A 19,815-nucleotide genomic window follows, 5' to 3' on the forward strand; every position below is an offset into this window, starting at 1 on the left:
GGAGCACGCAAGTACAGGGAAGAGCAGAGCGAGAGAGAGAATCTCCAGCAGGCTCCATGCTCAGGGCAGAACCCGACACAGGGCTCGATCTCACGACCCTGAGATCATGACCTGAACCAGAAGCAAGAGTCGGACGCTCCACCACATGAGCTCCACACCCCCCGTCCCGGGGCCCCGGTTAGATTGGACTTTTAATCTCCACCTGCCTTTCATAAACAGGCACCTGCAAATTGCAGTATCTCCAAAAGGGAGACCACTGTAAGGAGGTGTCTAAATGCTTTCCTTCGGGGGTTTATGATCTGATGGAAAGGGAGCACCCAGCACACTTCTGGTTCAGTGCCGGGAACCCCCAGCTGTCCCTGAGCTCCGTCCTGCCTTGAGAAAGGCAGTCGGAGGGGGTGTGTGTGTATCGTGGGTGGGATGACACGTGCTTGGACGGCCATCCAGCCTGAGTGACCCTCTCTTGATGGCATGAAATCAAGGGGAAGATGAAAATCGCCTCCAGTATTGTCTCCAGCCCCACGTAGAACCAGGATAAACAAATCAGATAAACTTTTACATGAATATATAGTGCTGCATTTAACATTTAGGAAGAGGAAAGGACTCTGTCAAATTAAAAAAAAAATCTTAAAAAAAAAAAAAAAAAAGAAGAGGAAAGGATAAGTTTAGAATAGTAGAGACTCGGCTTAAAGCTTGTTCGTAGCTACCAAGATGCCCCGTGTGGGGTTGCCGGTGAGATTCCTAGGTCCCAGCGGGACTGATTCTTGCCCCTGGCGTCTTGATTTTCCTAAAGGTCCATACGTGCGTGAATACTTAAATCCAGTCTGCAAGGGAGTTCTGAAACCTTCGTCCTCTCGATTGCGATTTTGTACACGCAGGTCCGTTCGCTGGACCTCAGTTGTTCCTGAGCTGCCGATGATTCTGAGAGGCTGCGGGTGTGCCCGTGGGGGGCCAGGACGGGAGCCAGGCCAGGCCAGGAAGTGTCACAAATCCTTGTTCTTGTGTGGTGAGTCTCCCCGCTTCAGAATATCTCTGGAATATATAGACACCCTTTCAGAGCCATCAGGGTGCGGTGCAAAGGCACAGGATGAAAAGCGCTGGAAAAGCTGGGGAGACTTCGCATGAATGGGGGCATCGTGCTCCCGTGGGAGCTCGTTCCCGATGAGGGTTCTGATTACTGAGCCCCACGGGGTGGGAGAAATGGCCCCGGGCCCTCTCCACGTGCTGGGACATTATCTGCACAGCAGCGTGACGCGGTGGGTGTCCTTGGGCTTCCGGGACCCTTGGGGAGTCGTCAGGCTCAGAGAGGTCGATCCCCTGTCCTGCCCTATGCCGGGAGCCCGTGGTGGACCCAGCATGCACACAGAGATCTATCAGCATCCCAGGGCCGAGCTCTTTTTCTTTAGAAGTGAACACGGGTGTTTAGAGGCTGAGCCCAGTGAATATTCTTGCAATGAAGAATGAGAATATAAATCCCAAGAGTGTGTGGGATTTGCCTATCGAAGGATCAGGTCAGCTGGGGTCTGCCACGTGACCCTCCTTGTTAAGTCACCTCTGACAGAGGCTCGGCTGGCGTTGATTTTTTTTTATTTTTAAAAGGTTTTATTTATTTGAGAGAGTGAGAAGGTGAGAGAGACAGGGAGAGAGCACAAGGAGGTGGAGGGAAGGGAGACAGGGAAGCAGTCTCGCCGCTGAGCAGGGAGCCGGACGTGGGGGCTCGATCCCAGGACCTTGAGATCATGACCTGAGCCGAAGGCAGGTGCTTAACTGACTGAGCCTCCCAGGCGTCCCATGTTGGTTTTTAGGGCAGGATGATCTTTCATTGTCACAGTTAACAAGTGCCCCTATTTCTTTCAAACGCCTGCACTCCGCACCTGTTGTGGGCCGGTAGGAGGGGCCCTGTTTTCCCTTGAGTGCAATTGGCTTGGGAAGAAGCCTGTGACCAGTCTGGGTCAGCGGTATTTGAGGAAGCCAGCTGCATGGTTCGTGGCATGGGTGACCTGGCTTTTCAGAGGAGTCGTGGGGGAGGGGTGGCTCTCTCTTCTTTCTTCTGCCCGTTATCCGACCTGGCTGAGGACCCTGGGACCCCACAGCCGTCTTCAGGCCCCGAGAAGAGCTGACTGAGGGAGGAGGACCCCAGAGCGTGGAGAAGGACGGAATGAATCCGGGCCGTGTATGGCATGGTTGCTTGCCCCCTTGACGAGCAGCCTCGAGTGGAACAATGTGTTGTGGGATGTAACAGATTTCCTTACAGCGTATGCCAGTTCAAGTAGGGTTTTCTGGCCTGGCCATGTTAAGGTGGCCTCAGGGATCAGTACCCGCTAGGTGACTCGTCTGTTTGTGGGTTTGAAGTGAGAGTTTACTACTAAAAAATAACAGACCCCTTGCTGCCGTGGGGGGGAGGCAGGCAGGTTAACGAGTCCCCGAGTCATTTGTCATCACTGTATTATACACAGAGTATCTGTGCGGGTGTGGTGTGTGTTTTCTCATCCATCGTGGCACCTTCTCATGTCCTACGCTAGATGTTCAGCGTGGTGGCCTGGGGGAGGGTAAGTAGCGACACTGGGTCTGCGATTGTAGACTGACCCAGATGCCCTGTCCAGATTTCCAGGGATGGTCTGCAGGGCTCCTCAAACCCAAGAGATGCGGAGAGCTGCCGGGTTGGCTAAATGTTGGAGACAGAGGCGCAGGGGACCAAGGAGGCTCATGGACAGTGAAGAGGGAGGAGCCCACACATGTAGGGGTCCTCTCCAGGGGGGGATTTGCCCGTCAGGGGCGTGTGGAGCGTCTGGAGGCAGAGCGTCTGGAGGCGGGTGCAGGTGCCTCCGTGGCTGGAGGCCAGAGAGGCGGAGGACCATCCCACAGTGCTGAGGACAGCGCCCCCAGCAAACATGATCGGCCCCCAAAGGCCAACAGTGGCAGGAGGAGAAGACTTAGCCTAGCAAATTAATACTTTCAGGACAGCAAGGTTGTGAGGAAGGTGCTGGAGACTTTGAGCCATTACCAGGTCCGTGCCAGGCGGCCTGGCCGTTGGCACGTGCAGTGACGGGATCGTCCCCACCTGCGTCAGCACACCGTTCAGAGGAGCGGGTGCTGGTCCGTGTCTAGAAGGCTCGGAGCACAAACTCAGCCTGCTTTGTGGGACAGTTGTGCTCCTCACCCGCTCTTCTGTCTCCAAAGGATGGTGTCCTCCCGAGTGGGGACCGATCGGGGCTGTGGTCCTAATTTGCAGGACAAGCTTTGGGTTGCATCGGGGTTGGCAGCCGAAGGGGCACCCAACAGTGTGTCAGCCGCGTTCCATCCCTGGGGTGCGAAGCTTGGACTCCCCAAGCAGAGTGGCCAGCGTGCTCTTCCTCGGCCCAGGGCGCTGGGACTGCTGCGTCCCAGCCCCTCCCCCGAGTGTTGTCATAGAAACGGGAAGAGATGCCCCGGCTTTATCAGGGAGAGGATGAACTAAGTGCGGGAATGTAATCACCGTTTACCCACACACACGAAATCAGCCGTGGTTTTTCCCATAGTGCTGCTGCTGTGAGTAAACCTGAATTTCTTGCCACTTACAAATGCTTTTATGTGCTAAATGGTAATCAATGAAAGGCGTTCTCTGTGCTCTGCTTCATTTTTATTTTTATTTTTTTAAACCTGGTGTACCAGTTTTTGGACTTACTGTGAAATACGTCTTCCTCTAGTTACCTGTTATAAATCTTGTGGTTCAGGTTGAAGTATATATGGTACTACATTTTCTCATTACGATTTTTTAACTTGATTTACTGCGTGACTCGTAGATAAAACCACTATTTACAGCTGTAAGTAAAGAATGGAAATGCTGATTAGTGTTCAGCATACAGATTTTTTATTACATTTTCGTTATAAATATTTCATTGGCTAAATTTAATTCAGGGCAGTGGAATTAAAACGTAATAATGCTATTGATTTAATAAATGCTGGCATCTTCATGTCCATTTTTAGATGAAACTAAGATAATGAGAGTAATTTTCTAGTGAACGTATGAGCACTAGATCTTGGGTAGAACAAAAAGGAACAATATGATAAATTACACCAGATTTTTTTTTTTTTTTAGCACATCTCATGCTGATAGGAGTAAAGGCGTTAAAGCATATAGTTCATTATATATCAATTTGAATGTAATACTAATTAAAACTTTCCTTTGACTTCTCTGAAGCCTATTCTTAGAAATTATGTAAATTAATTGAGGCCTTTGAAACGATGCCTGTGCGATGTTTGAGTGCCCTGTGGACCAAAAAAGTGCCTTGCTGGAACTGAGTAAAATTACACCGTGCAGTATCTCTGTTGAGACAGTAAGAGATGGGGGTGTTCGGGGCGCCTGGGGGGCTCAGTGGAGCGTCCGACGCTTGATCTCAGCTCAGGTCTCGATCTTGGGGTGGTGAGCGTGAGCCTCCATTGGGCTCCAAGCTGAGCGTGGAGCCTACTTAAAGGAAAAAAAAAAGAGAGATTTTGGTGCTTAAAAAAATGCGGGGGCGGGGAGGCAAATTGGCAAATACCTATCTGGTTTTTTGCCCATTTTATTTCAGATCAACCTAAGCAAAAAGGAGAAGACGAAGAATTAAAGGCTGAGGCTCGTATGCCCCCCACCCCTCCGGAAAATGTTCTGTAGCATTTGATGGTGGAGCTTGGGTTAGGAGTCTGGTTTCCGCAGGGGGAGGGGGGAGCACTGCTTTTCTCACACTGAAATCCTCACCAAGTGCACTTTAATTGGATTGTGTTAATTAGCTTGAACCCATTCCCCCCGGGGTTCCATGCTTACACTGTTCTGTCAGGCGAGGTGTGTTTCTCCAGTGAGGCAGGGTGGGAAGGAGCATCAGCTATTTTAGGAGTCGGTGATGGCCACATGGCACGTTTTGAGGGCATAACCTGCTGCTCCACCAGCCCCGAAAGTAAATGCAGAGAGATGAGTCGGGCTCAAGGAGGTATGTGGCCCATGAGGGGCACCGCAAACAGTAGAGCGTTCCATCTTTCCTGTCCCCTCTGTCTGCTGTGTCCTGCTCGGTCTCTGCTTCATCTCCTGGAGATTAATACTCAGGGCCGCTTGTCTGTTTTATAAAGGGCTTCGCTGCTCACCCTGAAGCTTTCTCACTCTCCCGGAGACGTTTGGCGTGCTGCTTCCTCCCGGATGACTAACAGGGAGACCGCTCTGTGCACTGGTGTTTCTTCAGTAGCTGGGTTTGATTCTTCCAGAAGCCGCTGGAACCTTTTCCAGGCACGGCAGTCCCTTCCAAGGCAGAGACTGCAGCAGGGGCTGATGTGGGCTGTGGTGGGTGACCGGGGTGGACCCCTGCACTGGGCAGGGGGATGCCCCGAGGTCGTCTGATCTCCTTGACCTCTGCCTCTGGAGTGAAGTAGAATGAGACATCAAGGGGGCTGGGAAGTCGAACAGCCAGAGACACCATGGTTCGTCCACACTTCCCTTTCTAGCCTAACAGTTTGTACTTATCTCTCCTTGCTCGTTTTCTAAGTAAATTTCAAGCTTCTCTGCGTCAGGACTACATCCCCGGCTTGCTCCTCATTCCGTGTACATTAATGCGTGACCCGTGGCATTTAAAATACTCCTGATGGGTTGAGATGCGTGTGCCCTTTGCAGCCGGGAACATGGACTAGCTGAACCACGTTTATCAGATTAACCTGTCTGGGTTAACGTTGATAATGTGAGGAGATGGGTATCGATGAAGCATAGCCTGCTTACAAGGCACGGTAGTCATTTTGCCGCACACAGTTCTTAAATCTTCGAAAGCAGTCATAATCACTTGTTGATTTTTGATGAAGACCGTATATGGACATGCTGGGCGTAATTTTTAGTGTCGCAATTCTCTGACGCTTTTTTTTTTTTTTAACATGCCATTAGAAAAGTATTAGGAATTAACAGCAGAAATTTGGAGGTCAAGTAAATGATTAGTATTAATACCTGTTACTTTTTAACCTGGTAATACCTATCTGTGAAATAAAATTTTAGGAGCCCATAAGCTATGAAAGTTTTATTTGTTTGTTTACTGATTAACGATGGATAAATAAAAGATCCTTTATGGCTTTTGCTTCCCAGTCTGGTCTATAAGCCGAAGCTAAGCATGGATGTGGTCAGACCACTTGGGTTTGAATCTGGCTTCTCTGGTGATCTCTGTGTCCTTGCTTGGATAAATTAACCTCTCTGTGTCTTAGTTTCCTTGCTGTAGGATGGACACTTCCCCATAGTCTGCTGTGAGGGAAAGATGGTAATACAAGAAAGTACTCACAGGTATTTGCAGTGTGCTATGTTCGACATCACACGCCAAACCAAGCTATTTTCAGTGCAGAGTGCCTGAGTGGTCACGGGCGAGGGCAGGAGCTCCTGGGTTCTGGAAAGAACAAAGCTGATGGAGAACAGAAGTTGATGTACACATAATCTCTTTTACAGTGTCCTTCCACCGAAAATAAGGTTCCCTGAAGAGCGATTATTAAGGTAGGCTGGTAAGACAGTCCTCCAGTAAAATGAATGGCGTTTTACTTCTGATCAATATAAAACCACTCCAGGGCAAAAATAAAATGTGCAGCAACGGGTGTAGATGGGAAGGACATAGCCCGTCTTTGTTAAACGAAAAGTTTTTCTGTAAGCAATTTAACTGGACTCCCGGACATTTAAATAAACAGTATTTCTTGAGTGGGACAGGCGTGTTTGTGAGCGCACTGAGGATGTAGTAATCCCTCCTGATTTCAGAAATAACATCATTCTTGATCCAATAATTGGGAGGTGTGAATGATGCCCTAGAGCTTTGCAAAGGCAGGAATGCATCGTTCAAACCAGAGTGGATTTTCTTATCTCTCAGTAGATAATCAGTTTTGCGAATCATCTTCAAGGGCCAGGAACTCTGTTTTTTAACATCGAGAATGATTAGCTGTGTTTGCGTAAATGAACGCGTGTACTCTGACTGCATTCGCAGCCCAAAGTAAATGGCCTTGGGGGGGGTGATTAAATTTGTTTTTCAATGAGAGTGTCTATACATTTCCTCATATACGAATATGAATGTACTTATATGCACAGAGAGAGCTCAGAAGGTCTATGCGCTGTCTTATTTAAAATTTACTGGCATCGAATTCTTTAATTATCATAAAAAACTCTATTTTTTAAGAATGTCAATGACTCCCTTTGCCTTTTTTGATCAGACTTACATGCCTAAACCCGGTATTTTAAGACCCAGCCTCCAGAGCTAAATTTACGAAGCCACTTTCCCATAATCTTTTGTTTACCCTTCCAAGTCTTGTGCTTTCCTGTTTCAAATCAGGATTCACTCCTGTAAATCCTCGGGTCGCCATCGTTGTGGCAGTAGTGATTTTTATAGGCTGCGGTAAACCTGTTCCTTCTGGAATTTCTTTAAGGCTGGATCTTCCATAGCTCTTCTTTGTTTTTCTCTTTCCTCCTCTGATAATGTCGTGTGTGCGTGTGTGCTCTGCGTCACATAGTACTCTGTGTGTGTGTATGTGTGTGGTACGTTGGTGGTGTTTAATGCATGCTTATTGACTGAACCATAGAATATGGAATTGGAATGAATATTGAGAAGTCATCTCGTTTTGGACGTTTCTTTAGCTCACTCCAGTAAATACATGTTGGGGTCTTTATAGGATGACCGGGAAACACGAACGAGAGAGTTCAGCTCTGGCTGGGAAGTATTGCCCCAAACATGTGGGCTGTCTATCCTGTTTCTTTCAAGATCTCCAGGGGCCAGCTGGAAGTTTCCCTGGCCAGCCCTCTGAGCGGATACCCTTCGGGACAGAAACACTGGAGCAGCAGATGGACCGTCATAATTGAACTCAAGATCATCTTGAGTTCATCTTTTCTCCTGGATTTCAAAAAATTTCATTGTGTTGACTTGGCTTTGACACGGGTGGTCATTGCAGGATTGTTCTTTTTTCTTTTTTCTTTTATTTTAACGTACTGATTAAACAGTGACTTTAAGAAAGGGGAAGGTGGGAACGGGGGTGCAGGCCCGTGTCGCACAGTTGCTGGGCTTGTCTCCGGAATGGAGAGTTTGTGTTTAAGGGGCTCTTCTGCGTGGATGTGGATTATTCGAGACTGGAAAAGAAACGCCTGTGTTTGGGTGCAGCTACCTCGCATTATGTCTGGCTTCCTTTTTCGGTATATTAAACGATAGGGTTGAAAAATTGTCACATGGTTTGGAACAAAAACAGATGCATTTCCGCAAGGCGGAGGTCCGTGTGCTTGCAAGTGATAGAAAGCTGGTAGCAGTAGTTTAAGATGTAGGAAATCTGAGCCGTGATTAACAAGGAGAAGACTCCTTTGTGAACCTTTGCTCACTGAACATTAGTCTTAAATTGCTTAAAAATTCTTGTAAAAAAAAAAAAGATTTTATTTATGTGTTTGAGAGAGAGAGAAAGAACATGCAGGACCAGGTTGGGGGGGCAGAGGGAGAGGGAGAAGCAAACCCCCATGGAGCAGAGAGCCCGACACGGGACTCGATCCCAGGACCCTGGGACCGTGACCTGAGCTGAAGGCAGATGCTGAGCCGACGGAGCCACCCAGGCGCCACCTTCAATTGCTTAAAAATATTTTACGGTCACTGAGATAAAATACCATCAACACCATTTAAATTTTTAAAAAATATTGATGTCATTAGTACTTTATTTTCATCTCACATATGTCTTTGTTTGATTTTGACGTGAATGATATGTTTTATGGATGAGCAGAGAGATAGAGACACTCGGTGGTCGACAGACAAGCACATGGACCCCTCCAGGAAGGAGGGAGGAAACTGTGTGATTTCTGCATGAAATGATGCCCACTTTACCTAGCGATGGAGTCTGATGCCGAATACACTGAAATCCTCAATGGTAAACACTTGTAACACCAGCTGCAGCTCTGGAAGGAGGTTATCTGAGGAGCAAATTGTTGCCCTAAGCCTTGATGCTCTATTTCTAAGGGAAGCAGCCAGTGCCTGGTCCTACCTGACAACTGTGAATGAGATAAGGCAGCTGTGAAGGGGTGTCTAGTAGCGGAGGGCTCCTGTTGCCGCAGAGTTTTCAACACAAGCCTGGGATCTGTGTTGGAGAGATCGGGGAGGGCTTGGAGCATTGATCCAGGAGGGGAGTGAAGATGGACAAGGACTTCAGGTCAGTGGTCAAGGTCAAACTGAGATCCTGGGCTGTAGAGAGGGTCTGGCCGCCCTGCGTCAGCCCCGCTCGGAAGGCTGGCTCCGCTCAGAGCAAAGGCAGGAACAGAAGTATCTCAGGCAGAGAGCGGGCCCAGAGCTGAAATCCTGAGGGGCTGAAGACGGTGGGTAGATCCAAAGCCCGGAATGCGGTCAGGAACCCCAGACGGTGGAAACACAGAGGAGAAGCAAAGCCAGGTAAGGGACCAAAGTTGCAAGGAGAGTGCCGTGGGCAGAGGCGGCCAGAAGCTACACCTTTCCTGAGGTTGGCGAGCCGCGTCTCAGAAGTGTTTAGCCTTGCAGGTGTGAGTCATGAGAGGGAGCACGGCGGCGAGGAGGGACGTCTGATCGCACAGAGAAGCAGAACTTCTGTGAAAACCTTGCCTTCGTCCGGGCCGTTCATCGTACAGTGGACCCCGGAACCGTGTGGATGTGAACTCCATCTACACGCAGATTTTGTTCGCTCGATACAGTCGAGTGCTGGAAATGTGTTCTCGCTGTGAATTTCTTACTAACGTCGTCTCTCGGGTACTTTATTTTAACAATATGGTATATCATGCAGACAACTTATAAAATATGTGGTAATCGACTGTTTATGGGACCAGTAAGGCTTTTCTGGTCAGTGGTAGACTCGTAACTTTTGGGGAAGTCCAAAGTTACGTGCAGATTCTCAACTGTGTGGGAGGTCGGCGTCCCTAACCGCCGCGTCGCTCAAGGCTGGGCTGGAGTTACACGTGGGTCCTTAGTACCTGAGGACATTTCTGTCCTGTCAGGCAGGCGAACAATGACTGCTTCAACTTGTTGACTGTATTGAGGCAAAGTTTACATTATGGTTTGGGAGTAACTCCTCCTTTCCTAAGGGGAATTAGAAACGGAAAAGTATTTATCTGTGTAACTGATTCATATGCCTCAGTTCCCGCTGCTGGTGAGATACTGGGGGTGCTGGTGTCTGACAGGAACTGTAACGTTCCGTCTTTTCATTGAGGTGTCACCTCATGCTTTTTGGTTCAAGTTTACTGCTTTTGTCTCATCCCCTGTGGTTTCTGGCCCTGTCTTGGCACTGTGCTTGATGTGTGTTAATATGCATTAATTCTCTGTACTGCTTTTTTGATTTCTTTTTTTTCCCCCTAAGCCAGCTTCCCAGCCACTGGTAAAAATCAACACTGTCGTGGCACCTGGGTAGCTCGGTCGGTGAAGCGTCTGCCTTTGGTTTCAGGTCATGGTCTTGGGGTCCTGGGATCGAGCCTGGTGTCGGGCTCCCTGCTCAGTGGGGCATCTGCTTCTCCCTCTGCCCCTGCCTGACCCCCTCCCCATTCTGCTTGTGCCCGCTGGCTCTTTCTCAAATAAATAAAATCTTAAAAAACCCATTGTATTAAGTAGAAGACAATAAAATCATCTCTTGCCTTTAAGAATATTTCCTTGTGCTTTGCGTCCTGTGCTTATGACTTTTGTCAAGTGTTAGCTGTTACGTTCTTAAGGAATCCGTAAAGATTGAGAATGGGCTAGCTCTCTCCGTGAGTTTTTTGTCATACGTCGTTGCGCACCGAACACAGCCCTTCTTGGCTGTCACCCACCTCACCTTGCTGCCGCACGTGGTGGCACCCTTCACTTCAGTCAGACCCAGGATTTATTGTGCACCCACTGGGTTACTGATCCCTTGGCAGATGACTGTGGCGACATGAGACAAAGTCCTTGTGGTTCTGTGGGTGTCTGAAGCCAGTGACACAGTGAAGGGATGGGGAGTTTCGTAAGCAGGTCTTCTGTGCCCCGACCGGCTCTGGCTAGGGGGGCCGTCCCAGCCCCACAGGACTCCGTGTGACGATCCTCAGAGTCACGCGTGTAGAATGACATCATTGAATTATTTAAAAATCCACTTTAGATTTGCAGATGAAAGAAAGTAGTAGTAGATCCCTCGGTCCTTACATACTTCCCAGCCAACCGATGTGTTTAGAAACAGCAGGATTTATTTGCAGCTGTTAACACCCTCAGGGACGGGCTGCAAGTACGTTGATTTTATTCACTAGCATTTATCCAGGCTGTGAGTTCCACCATGACCTCCATCTCCGCAAAATGAATCCTGTTATCCAGAGTCCGGCCAGCCTCACCTGCGGTCGGATAGGGAACGTGAATACTGAAATTTGTTTTCTTGAGTCGGCAGGAAAACTCTGTCGGGCACACACAGGGCTGCTGTGAGTCGGTTATGAATCTGCCGGATGCCTATTAAAGTGGGGCTTTGTGCATCTTTATTCAGCGGGAGTCGGGTTCTGACGGTGTGCATGGCTGGGTTGGACCGTTCTGTGCACGCATTCCCAAGACTGGCCACTTACTGCCGGTAACTGAGAAGCTGTACGTTCTTGGGCACAGGAGACAGGGACGAGCTGTGTCAGCCACAGGGTCTCTCTAAAGCCCTGTGACGTAGCTCCAGGAGCAAGAGGCCACGTTTCCTGAGGGTGCACCTGCTGTGTGTTTCAGATCACTGCTTGCCTCCATTACTCTGCTGTGGTTCACGTAGAGCACCTAAGAAGACCAAAGCAGGGCCTCGTGGATTTTTCTTGCGTAGCGTGAATTTAAGCACGGCCGCAAGACCCTGTTTTCTTCCCCCGGAGAAGCAGTGGAGCCCGCAGAAAATAATTAAATTCGCAGTATCTTGCAATAATGAGAAATTTATAATGGGGAGGGTTAATTATTTCAATCCGACTTCAGTTCCCCAATAAAATGTCTAAGGAAAGCGTCCAGACAGCGCCCGAGTTAATTTACAATACCGTCAGCTTTCAGCATCTCTGTCCTTTTCCCCCGCAGGATCATGCCGATCTGCGAAGCCATTTCTTCACAGTTGGGATGAAGCTGGAAACAGTGAATTTGAGCGAGCCCTTTCATATCTGTCCTGCATCCGTGACCAAGGTGAGCGCCCCTCCTTGCTCCTCACCTCTGTCTCCTGCAGATCTGCTCACCGTGGGCCAGATGGAATGTGCCGGCATAGCGGTGGACTGCGGCGCGGCGCAGGGAACAGCACATCGGGGCTGAACGGCACGGCACAGCGGCCGGAGCGCATTCTCCCCAGGCCACGCTGTCCTAATCACCCCCGTTGTCACACACATGTTGTCATGTGCCTCCTGTTGCAGCAGGGATTGGGGTAATATGGATTGGAGTGTTGATGTACGTGTCCTTGAGTGACTTGGAAGGAGGGGCAGGTGCGCAGCTGAGTTTACAGCAGTGAACTCCACCATGAGTGTGTGCCACCATCTGTGGTTGGCCAGGGTCACTTCCACGCGTCCATTTGTTCCCATTCTCGTTAACACAAACTGCCGGGCAGTCACACGTGGTCATCACTGCCGTAGTAACTTGGTCCTCTTCCGCTGACCATCCTCGGTGTGTTCGAGCTGCATCTGGGAAATGCCGACCCGTGTCCCGTCTCCAGTGTGTGTTCCCACATCCGGCTTCCTTTCTGCCATGGACTTTCCTTCACTAAAAGGAGAGCCCGCCTCTGCGTTTCACAAATTTGAAATGGAATTACCTTTAACGTGAAGTCATTTTTATGACGGTCTGATGGTCTTTTTGATTTTCATTTCCCCTGGCCATGCAGGTAATCTCACGGAAGTCACCTGTGGAAGTCACACCTACAGTATCTGTTCCACCTTAAGTGTCCTCTAATAGGTGGCGGGGAAACTGAGAAACCCAGCGTTCTTACCCAGTGTGTGTTTTAGTTAATGGCCTTTTGCAAGAGAACTTAATTAACGGTCCAGAAGTCAATTCCATTTTAATTTCTTTTAGCAAGGAAGACTGGATTTGTTAATACAGTGATGAGGGCCTGGGAGGCATTTGTATGCTCTTTTTTAAATTCATGATCGGTAATTGAGAAACACAGTGCTGATCATGTATTTCAGAGTATGGGAAATGGTTAGAATCATGAAATGCCTTTTTCCTTTTTTCCAAATTTTTTTTCTTTAGAACATAAATTACTTTGATGTAACTCTTACAGTTACCTATTTAAAGAAAAACTGCATGCCCAAGAAAATTACTCACTTAGATTTTGTAGGACGGTTTTGGGGTTGCAATTTATGTCCTCACAGTCCTACACGGTGCATTCAGAGCCTTTTTATTTAAATTGATCTTTGGGGTTCTTGAGTGTGTATTCTGGTAGGTGCACATTTCCCCAGAACTGTTGCGTGGTATTTGCTGAAGCCTGGCTGGGCTTTCCCTTTGTCCCGGCTGTGGCCTATACACTGAAGTCAGCTGCCAGTTTACCTGGAAGGATATTACCCGGTCCTCATTCTAAGAGACCATGGTGTCCACTTTGCCTGGTGTTTCTACAGTGAAGGAAACAGAGCAACAGATGTGCTAAGTGCTGTCAGCAGTGAACTCACACTTTCATGCCTGTAAATAGTTGTAAGCGATCGTGTTAGAATGTGGCGCACTCCTTACGGTTGGGTGCGGCCCAGAGATCCTCATCTTGTTGGATAGATTTCCACTAACAGTAGTTTGGTTTCCCGATAAATAATTTTCTCTCTAAGTAGGTCTTATTGAGGATGGGGCCAGCGAGGCTATTTTCTCTTGATTTTTTTTAAAGATTTTATTTATTTATTTGACAGACAGAGATCACAAGTAGGCAGAGAGGCAGGCAGAGAGAGAGGAGGAGGCAGGCTCCCCGCCGAGCAGAGAGCCCGATGCGGGGCTCGATCCCAGGACTCCAGGATCATGACCTGAGCTAAAGGCAGAGGCTTTAACCCACTGAGCCACCCAGGTGCCCCTCTTGGTTTTTTTTTAAGGTACATTTTCTTTTTCATTTTAGTTTTTCGTAGCCTTTTTACCAAAGATCACGCACTCCGTCTTTCTGTCCGGCATGCATCCCTTTTTCTTCTCCTCTTGGCCCTCTGTGTTGTGGACACATGGATTGAAATGTGCACTCTGGCCCCTTAGCACATATGGACACGTCCCCATGTTCAGGGCTCCCTACAGAGAGTAAATATCAGTATATTCCTGATGTGGTCACTATTTATAATTAAACCAATTCCTCCTAACATTGGAAAAGGTTTTAGAGTATTATCTTTGAGCCTATAATGCTGCGCTGTTACTACTCATCATAATGAAAACCTCATTTTCATTTTCCTCAAGGCTTTTCTTCATGGCACACCTGTGGAAGAAATAAATAACCTTGAAGCCAATAGTCAAAAAAGCAGTTGACTGTAGCAGGTCCGGGATGAAATGTCCCACCATACAGTGCGATTATAGATTAAGTTTCCGGTGATCCAAAACAGTGTGGTACTGACAGATGATGGTGACGAAGACATATTTGTGTGTGTGAAATCTGTCGTTGTTTAGATCAACAGTCTTGGTTCTGTCCCTTTCTGTCCCTAGCTCTGAGCTGCACAGTCCTGGGCCGGTTGGTTAACTGTAGGGTCTTTTTCTGAGACCTGCAGGTTCTGGACCAGATCGATGTTTCTGGACCATGTGCGCCATGACCCTGATGGATTTGAAGAAACTAATAGAGCTTTTATTCTGAAGTGTGCACACATGAATATGCATTTCACTAGGTTTTGGAGATTCCTTAGTGTGCGTCCTTATGGGGTCCAGTGGTGCTAAGAGATTCAGCCAGCAGAATCCCACGCTTCAATTATCTGCCTCTGTGTGTGTGTGTGTGTGTGTGTGTGTGTGTGTGTGTCTGTGCGTGCACATGCACATCCCACTCCACTGGGTTTTGTAGGCACTACTCTGGACACTGGGAATGACAAAATCCCTGCTTTTACAGAGCTTTTATTTTAATGGGAGGGGGGTCAGAGACAAAGAAAATCAGTAAATCTGTATAGAAGGTTACACGTTCAGTGCTAAGGAGAGAGACGCAGCAGGGGAGGGGCTAGCGGAGGGTGGCAGGCCAGCGTGTGGGATGTGATTCTAAATCAGGCCGCAGGGAAGATCTCTCTGGGAAGGTGAGGTTTGGTCCTTTGCCCTGTCAAGTCCACTGTCAAAGGCGGACCTCGGGCAGCACAACGGTAGTCATTTACCAGAATTAACATCGAGAAGAACAGAAGGGAGTGCGCTCTGCCGCTTTGCTTTTAATCAGACTGCTTCTGGAAGATATTTTGTCAGTGAAGGAGCCAGGAATCCTAGCTTTTTAGTAAGTGTTAGGATTTTGTAAGAAAGACTGGGTTGTGTCTGTCAAGCTCGTAAAGTGATGTCTTTCTTCCTGGCCTGGTTCACATACTAGATCCTTCAACCCCATCATGCTTGAAAGTGCCGGGCCCATCTCGGTTTTGCATTCTGCCCTTGCCATTGGTACGTCTTGCTCCTGCTCCCTCACTGAAGAGAGGAGACTGCCCTCAGAGGGTCCGTGGGGGGAGACCGATTTGGGATCAGTCCCCAGGCAGGAATGAGGATCTCCGGGACAGAGGGCACATGCAGGGTGAAGCTCTGGGGGCCTGTACTCGGACCGGAGTGGTCAGGAAAACGTTCCAGCAGCATTGACTTTCAGAGGGCACCTTGACAAAAGACACTGCTGTTTTGGAAGAGCTTTGGCGCAGTGGGTGTTGAGGCTGGGAGAGTGTCAAGCAGGGATGTGCCTGCGGGGGTGCACGGGGTGACCTTGGGCTGGAGCCTGTGGTGTTCACAGGGCTGGGAGGCAGGGTGAAGCCAGAAGTCCCCAAGCCCGACAGTGGAGCTTCTCGAGTGATCTGGTGTGAGCGCGTGGGTCCCAGGTGTGGACAAGAAGAAACCATTGACCTTTCAGGGCCTGTCTTGGTGTTGCCGTAAGCTTGGCCTGGTCTCCCTGTGTAAGTTTGGTTTTCTCACAGCCCTGGACGTCAGTTGACCTCCCGTGTTGTTTCCTTCTCTGTTTTATGTGAGTACTACCCATTCGCTTCTCTTGCCGTTAAAATGGCCATGGTGATCACCTATCAACCAGTTTGTACCTGGACCAATTTCATAATACACACTGAGGGGCCGGTTTGTGCTGAAATCATTTTGATGAAATGTATTTATTGCCTTTGGAAGTGGTGCCAGCATCTCACAGTAGCTTTTCAGGAAAATCCCACGGAATTAACCCTTGGCTTTGTGGTCTGTGTTTTCTTGCAGGTTTTTAACAATCATTTTTTTCAAGTGACTATTGACGACCTAAGGGCAGAACCCAGTAATCTCTCGATGCTGTGCCATGCGGATTCTTTGGGGATTTTACCAGTACAATGGTGCCTTAAAAATGGAGTCAATCTCACGCCTCCCAAAGGTTCGTATTCTGTGAAAATACGCAGTGTTTGGGTGGTTTGCGGTGGGCGGGGGGGGGGGGGGGGGGACATCCTACTGTCACCGAAGCGTGGCTTTGTTAATCTCCAGAAGTTGAGGTTGCAAACTATTTTGACATCGTGGGAAGAGTATGTCTCGCAGGTGGCTTGACGCAGGAGTCAGTCCCAGCTCCCTCCCCGGTGAGGTGCGTGACTTTGGGCTTCTTGAGAAGTCCGCTTCTGTCCACCCCAGTTCCCTGTTGGTTATCGTGCGCGGGGCTGCTCGTGTGCTTGACAGAGGACGCAGTATCACTAAGTGATCAGGGTTGGCTCAGCGCTTAAATGTGTCTAGAAGTGGGTTTAAAATGTAACAAGGGACACCTGGTGGCTCTGTGGGTTGAGCATCCGACTCTTAATCTCAGCTCAGGTCCTGATCTTGGAGTCGTGAGTTCGAGCCCCGCGTTGGACTCCACGCTATGCAAAAACCCAAACCAAACCAAACCAAACCAAACAAACAAATAAAAAATGCAACCATATGCTGAAGAAGCATTTCTTAACATTAAACTCGGTCACTCTTCTGATAGCCAACAATTTGATGCCCTAACGCATAAAAATAATTCAGTCAGGAGCCAAGTTGCATGCACTTAATTTCAAACTGGGACCACGTGCCACATTCCTGTTGGTAAGAACTGCGCCTGGGGTTCGCACGCGGTGTGCTGTCTCTGACCGAGGTGACGGAAGAGAGCAGCCAGATGGAAGGACAGCGGGCAGGAAGGAACACAGAGGGAATGGTAGAATAATCGAAGGGAAAAGGGGAGGCGATTCCCTGGAAGAGTAAACTTACGGCGGGATTCCAGTAGCGACCCACAAATAATATGGGGGTTCCGCGCTGTCCTTCTCAGCTGGCCAGGGACTGGATTATGGGTATTGTTCACCATGTTGGGGGGCTCATATCCTGGGGGAGGTTCCAGATGCCTCGTCCCAGATGCAGCCTCTCCTGCTGCTCCGCCTCGCTGGTCTGCCCTGTGCTCCGATGGGCTTCTCTCCCGCTCCGTCCTCCACGCTCACCCGCACTGGGGGATGCCTGTTGAGTGTTTCCACCTCCGCCATTGACCCTTCTCATTAGGGGGCTGCGGTGACAGAGCATGGGCTTGTCACAGTGTGGTGAATGTTTAGAGACCATGGTTTACTCTGTTGAACATGCCTAACTCATTTTGTCCTCAAAATGAGCCTGGCCCCGGGACAGGGCTCCGTCGCAGAGAGCTTCCGGGACCCACCTGAGGCCACATCACAGCGCTGGTAAGTAGCGAGGGGTCGGCCTCCCAAGTCTGTGTGGCCCTGTGGTGAAGACCCCAGTTCCTGAGGCCTTGCGTGTGCCTCCGTGTGGGTCCTCATGGGCGACTCTGGCCAGATTGCCTTTCAGTTTTCAAGACTGTCACATGAGACACCAACGGGACTCTGCGAGTGCTCTGCAGAGTCCAACAGTGTCACGAGTCTAGGTATCTTTATAATCCTCTCTGATGGTCCTACAGCATTTCCAGTGTGTCGATCTCCTTGGAACAGATAAGGGAAGTCTTTTTCTGCTGCAGAATCTATCGACAGGTCACTTGCTGTGTTTGAAAGTCCCATGGACCATCTCTAACCTTGTGCTGGCTAATGGAATCAGAGCGTTTGTGCGGAGGGGTCCCTGTCGTTGAATAAAGACTTCTAGATACCCCAAATGCTGTGTGGTTGGACTTTCTAAATTCCCAAGTAGTAACAAGATCTATTTAAGAATTTAAAGAAAAAATGAGTTGGGTGAACAAAAGGGGAAAATATTCGTGTATGCATTTCGGCTGCTTGATTATCCCATTAGGCAGGGGTTAAATGTCTCCCAGATTTTTGGTTTACCAAAATGTTTACCAAATGTCTATAGATATTTTAAATATATTTATTTTGAAATTTAAATGTTAGAAATATGTTTTGGAAAAGAATGTTGGTGTAATTTGGATACTTAGAAAATGGGTGCGCCTATTGGATAATTGCATTCCATGATATTTGGAAAAATATAGTTGGGGAATTACAGTTCTAGAGAATAATCTTTTCAAGTACCTGTGGTTATAGCAGAGTCTTGGCTTTAATTACTGAGCTCCTATCATTTTGTGGGAATATATTTGTTGGATATTTATATATATGTTATGCACGTCAGTAAAATATATTTGTTTTTGTAATTAAAGCAAAGTAAAATGAAGAGGTGCTACTGGAGGTTTCTGTGGTGGTGATTTTATGGTTTCCTCATGAGGTAGTTTGTCAATGGGTTAGTGTCAACAGCAGGGCTGGGGATCCTTCTGTAGAATGTTTTCAAACCATTCTTTGCTTTATTAACATACAGACATAGATGCTCTTCTTATAAAAGTTATTCTGAGCTTTATACATAGGGTATGTAGGATTTATTATACATGTTGAGAGGTGAGTTTCACTGTTTTCTTGTGTGTATGTTTTCCATGAACATACTAACATCGTTTGGATTTCCGTTAGAAATGGAAACACTGCTTACAGTTACCATGTACTGCCTGGTCCCCAAAAGATAGCCTACTTGCTCCCCAGTGGGAAGCAGCTATCAAACAAGAGATACCTGGTGGTCTGGGAAGATTTGCAGAGAACATAGACCCATACCTACATTTTTTTGGCTTTATTTCTTAATTAAAAAAAATAATCTGTCTCCCGACTTTAAGGACAGAGAGCGTGTAAGCTAGAATCTATAGGCAGGTTTCAGTAGGTCTCTGGGAGAGCCAATGCTTTCCTGGTAAGGAAAGGGCAGAACCTTGGAAGTTTTACTCCATTCACTTAAAACCAGCGCAGGACAATTCAGTATTATAGGCACTATAAAAGGTAATCAAGCGAGTAGATAAATCAGCTAAGCCAAAGTGTATATAGGTTATCAGCCGTGACTTGCTGTTTTTAAACTACTTGATTTAACGTCGTTGGCGTGTCACGTGAAGGATGAGGCGTAGAAGGAGAGGGGCCAACATCCCGTCCAGGGGGATTTTGAAGGAAATATTAAGCCTTTCCTTTGGTTGCAAGTCTGTTGTCAAATGGGTGTGCAAGAGCAGGAAGTAATCTGCTCATTCCAGCACCTGTCTCTGCTGTTTGGCCTCTAGTAATCGGTGCTTACATTGTTAACGTGACTTCAGAGGTAAAGGTGAGTTTTCCATTCTTATTGAGACGCAGAGTAGCGACCCCTCATTGGTACGGTCTTTTCCTAAAGAAAAGGCCTGGACACTGACTGATGAACTTTCCCCAGATGGTGATATGCTATCTTTCAGACCTACCAGAGGGGACAGAAAATAACAAATACCCACACTCCTAAAGCAGGTGCTGGCGTTTGGCCATGTTTGATTTGGGTTTTTATTTTATTTTTTTATTTATTATTATTTTTTAAAGATTTTATTCATTCA

General features: G+C 48.0%; 1 protein-coding gene across 2 annotated transcripts in view; it reads left to right on the forward strand.

The window, feature by feature from the left end:
- SFMBT2 (Scm like with four mbt domains 2) overlaps positions 1 to 19,815 on the forward strand; it is a 222,691-nt gene that overhangs the window by 128,191 nt on the left and 74,685 nt on the right. For both annotated transcript variants that reach the window (XM_032349795.1, XM_032349796.1), the window contains exons 8-9: positions 11,970 to 12,071; positions 16,236 to 16,383. In XM_032349795.1, coding sequence (XP_032205686.1) covers positions 11,970 to 12,071; positions 16,236 to 16,383 — 250 coding nt within the window. The remainder of the gene's footprint in view (positions 1 to 11,969; positions 12,072 to 16,235; positions 16,384 to 19,815) is intronic.

This window comes from Mustela erminea, chromosome 6, assembly GCF_009829155.1.
Source record: "Mustela erminea isolate mMusErm1 chromosome 6, mMusErm1.Pri, whole genome shotgun sequence".
NCBI lineage: Eukaryota > Metazoa > Chordata > Mammalia > Carnivora > Mustelidae > Mustela > Mustela erminea.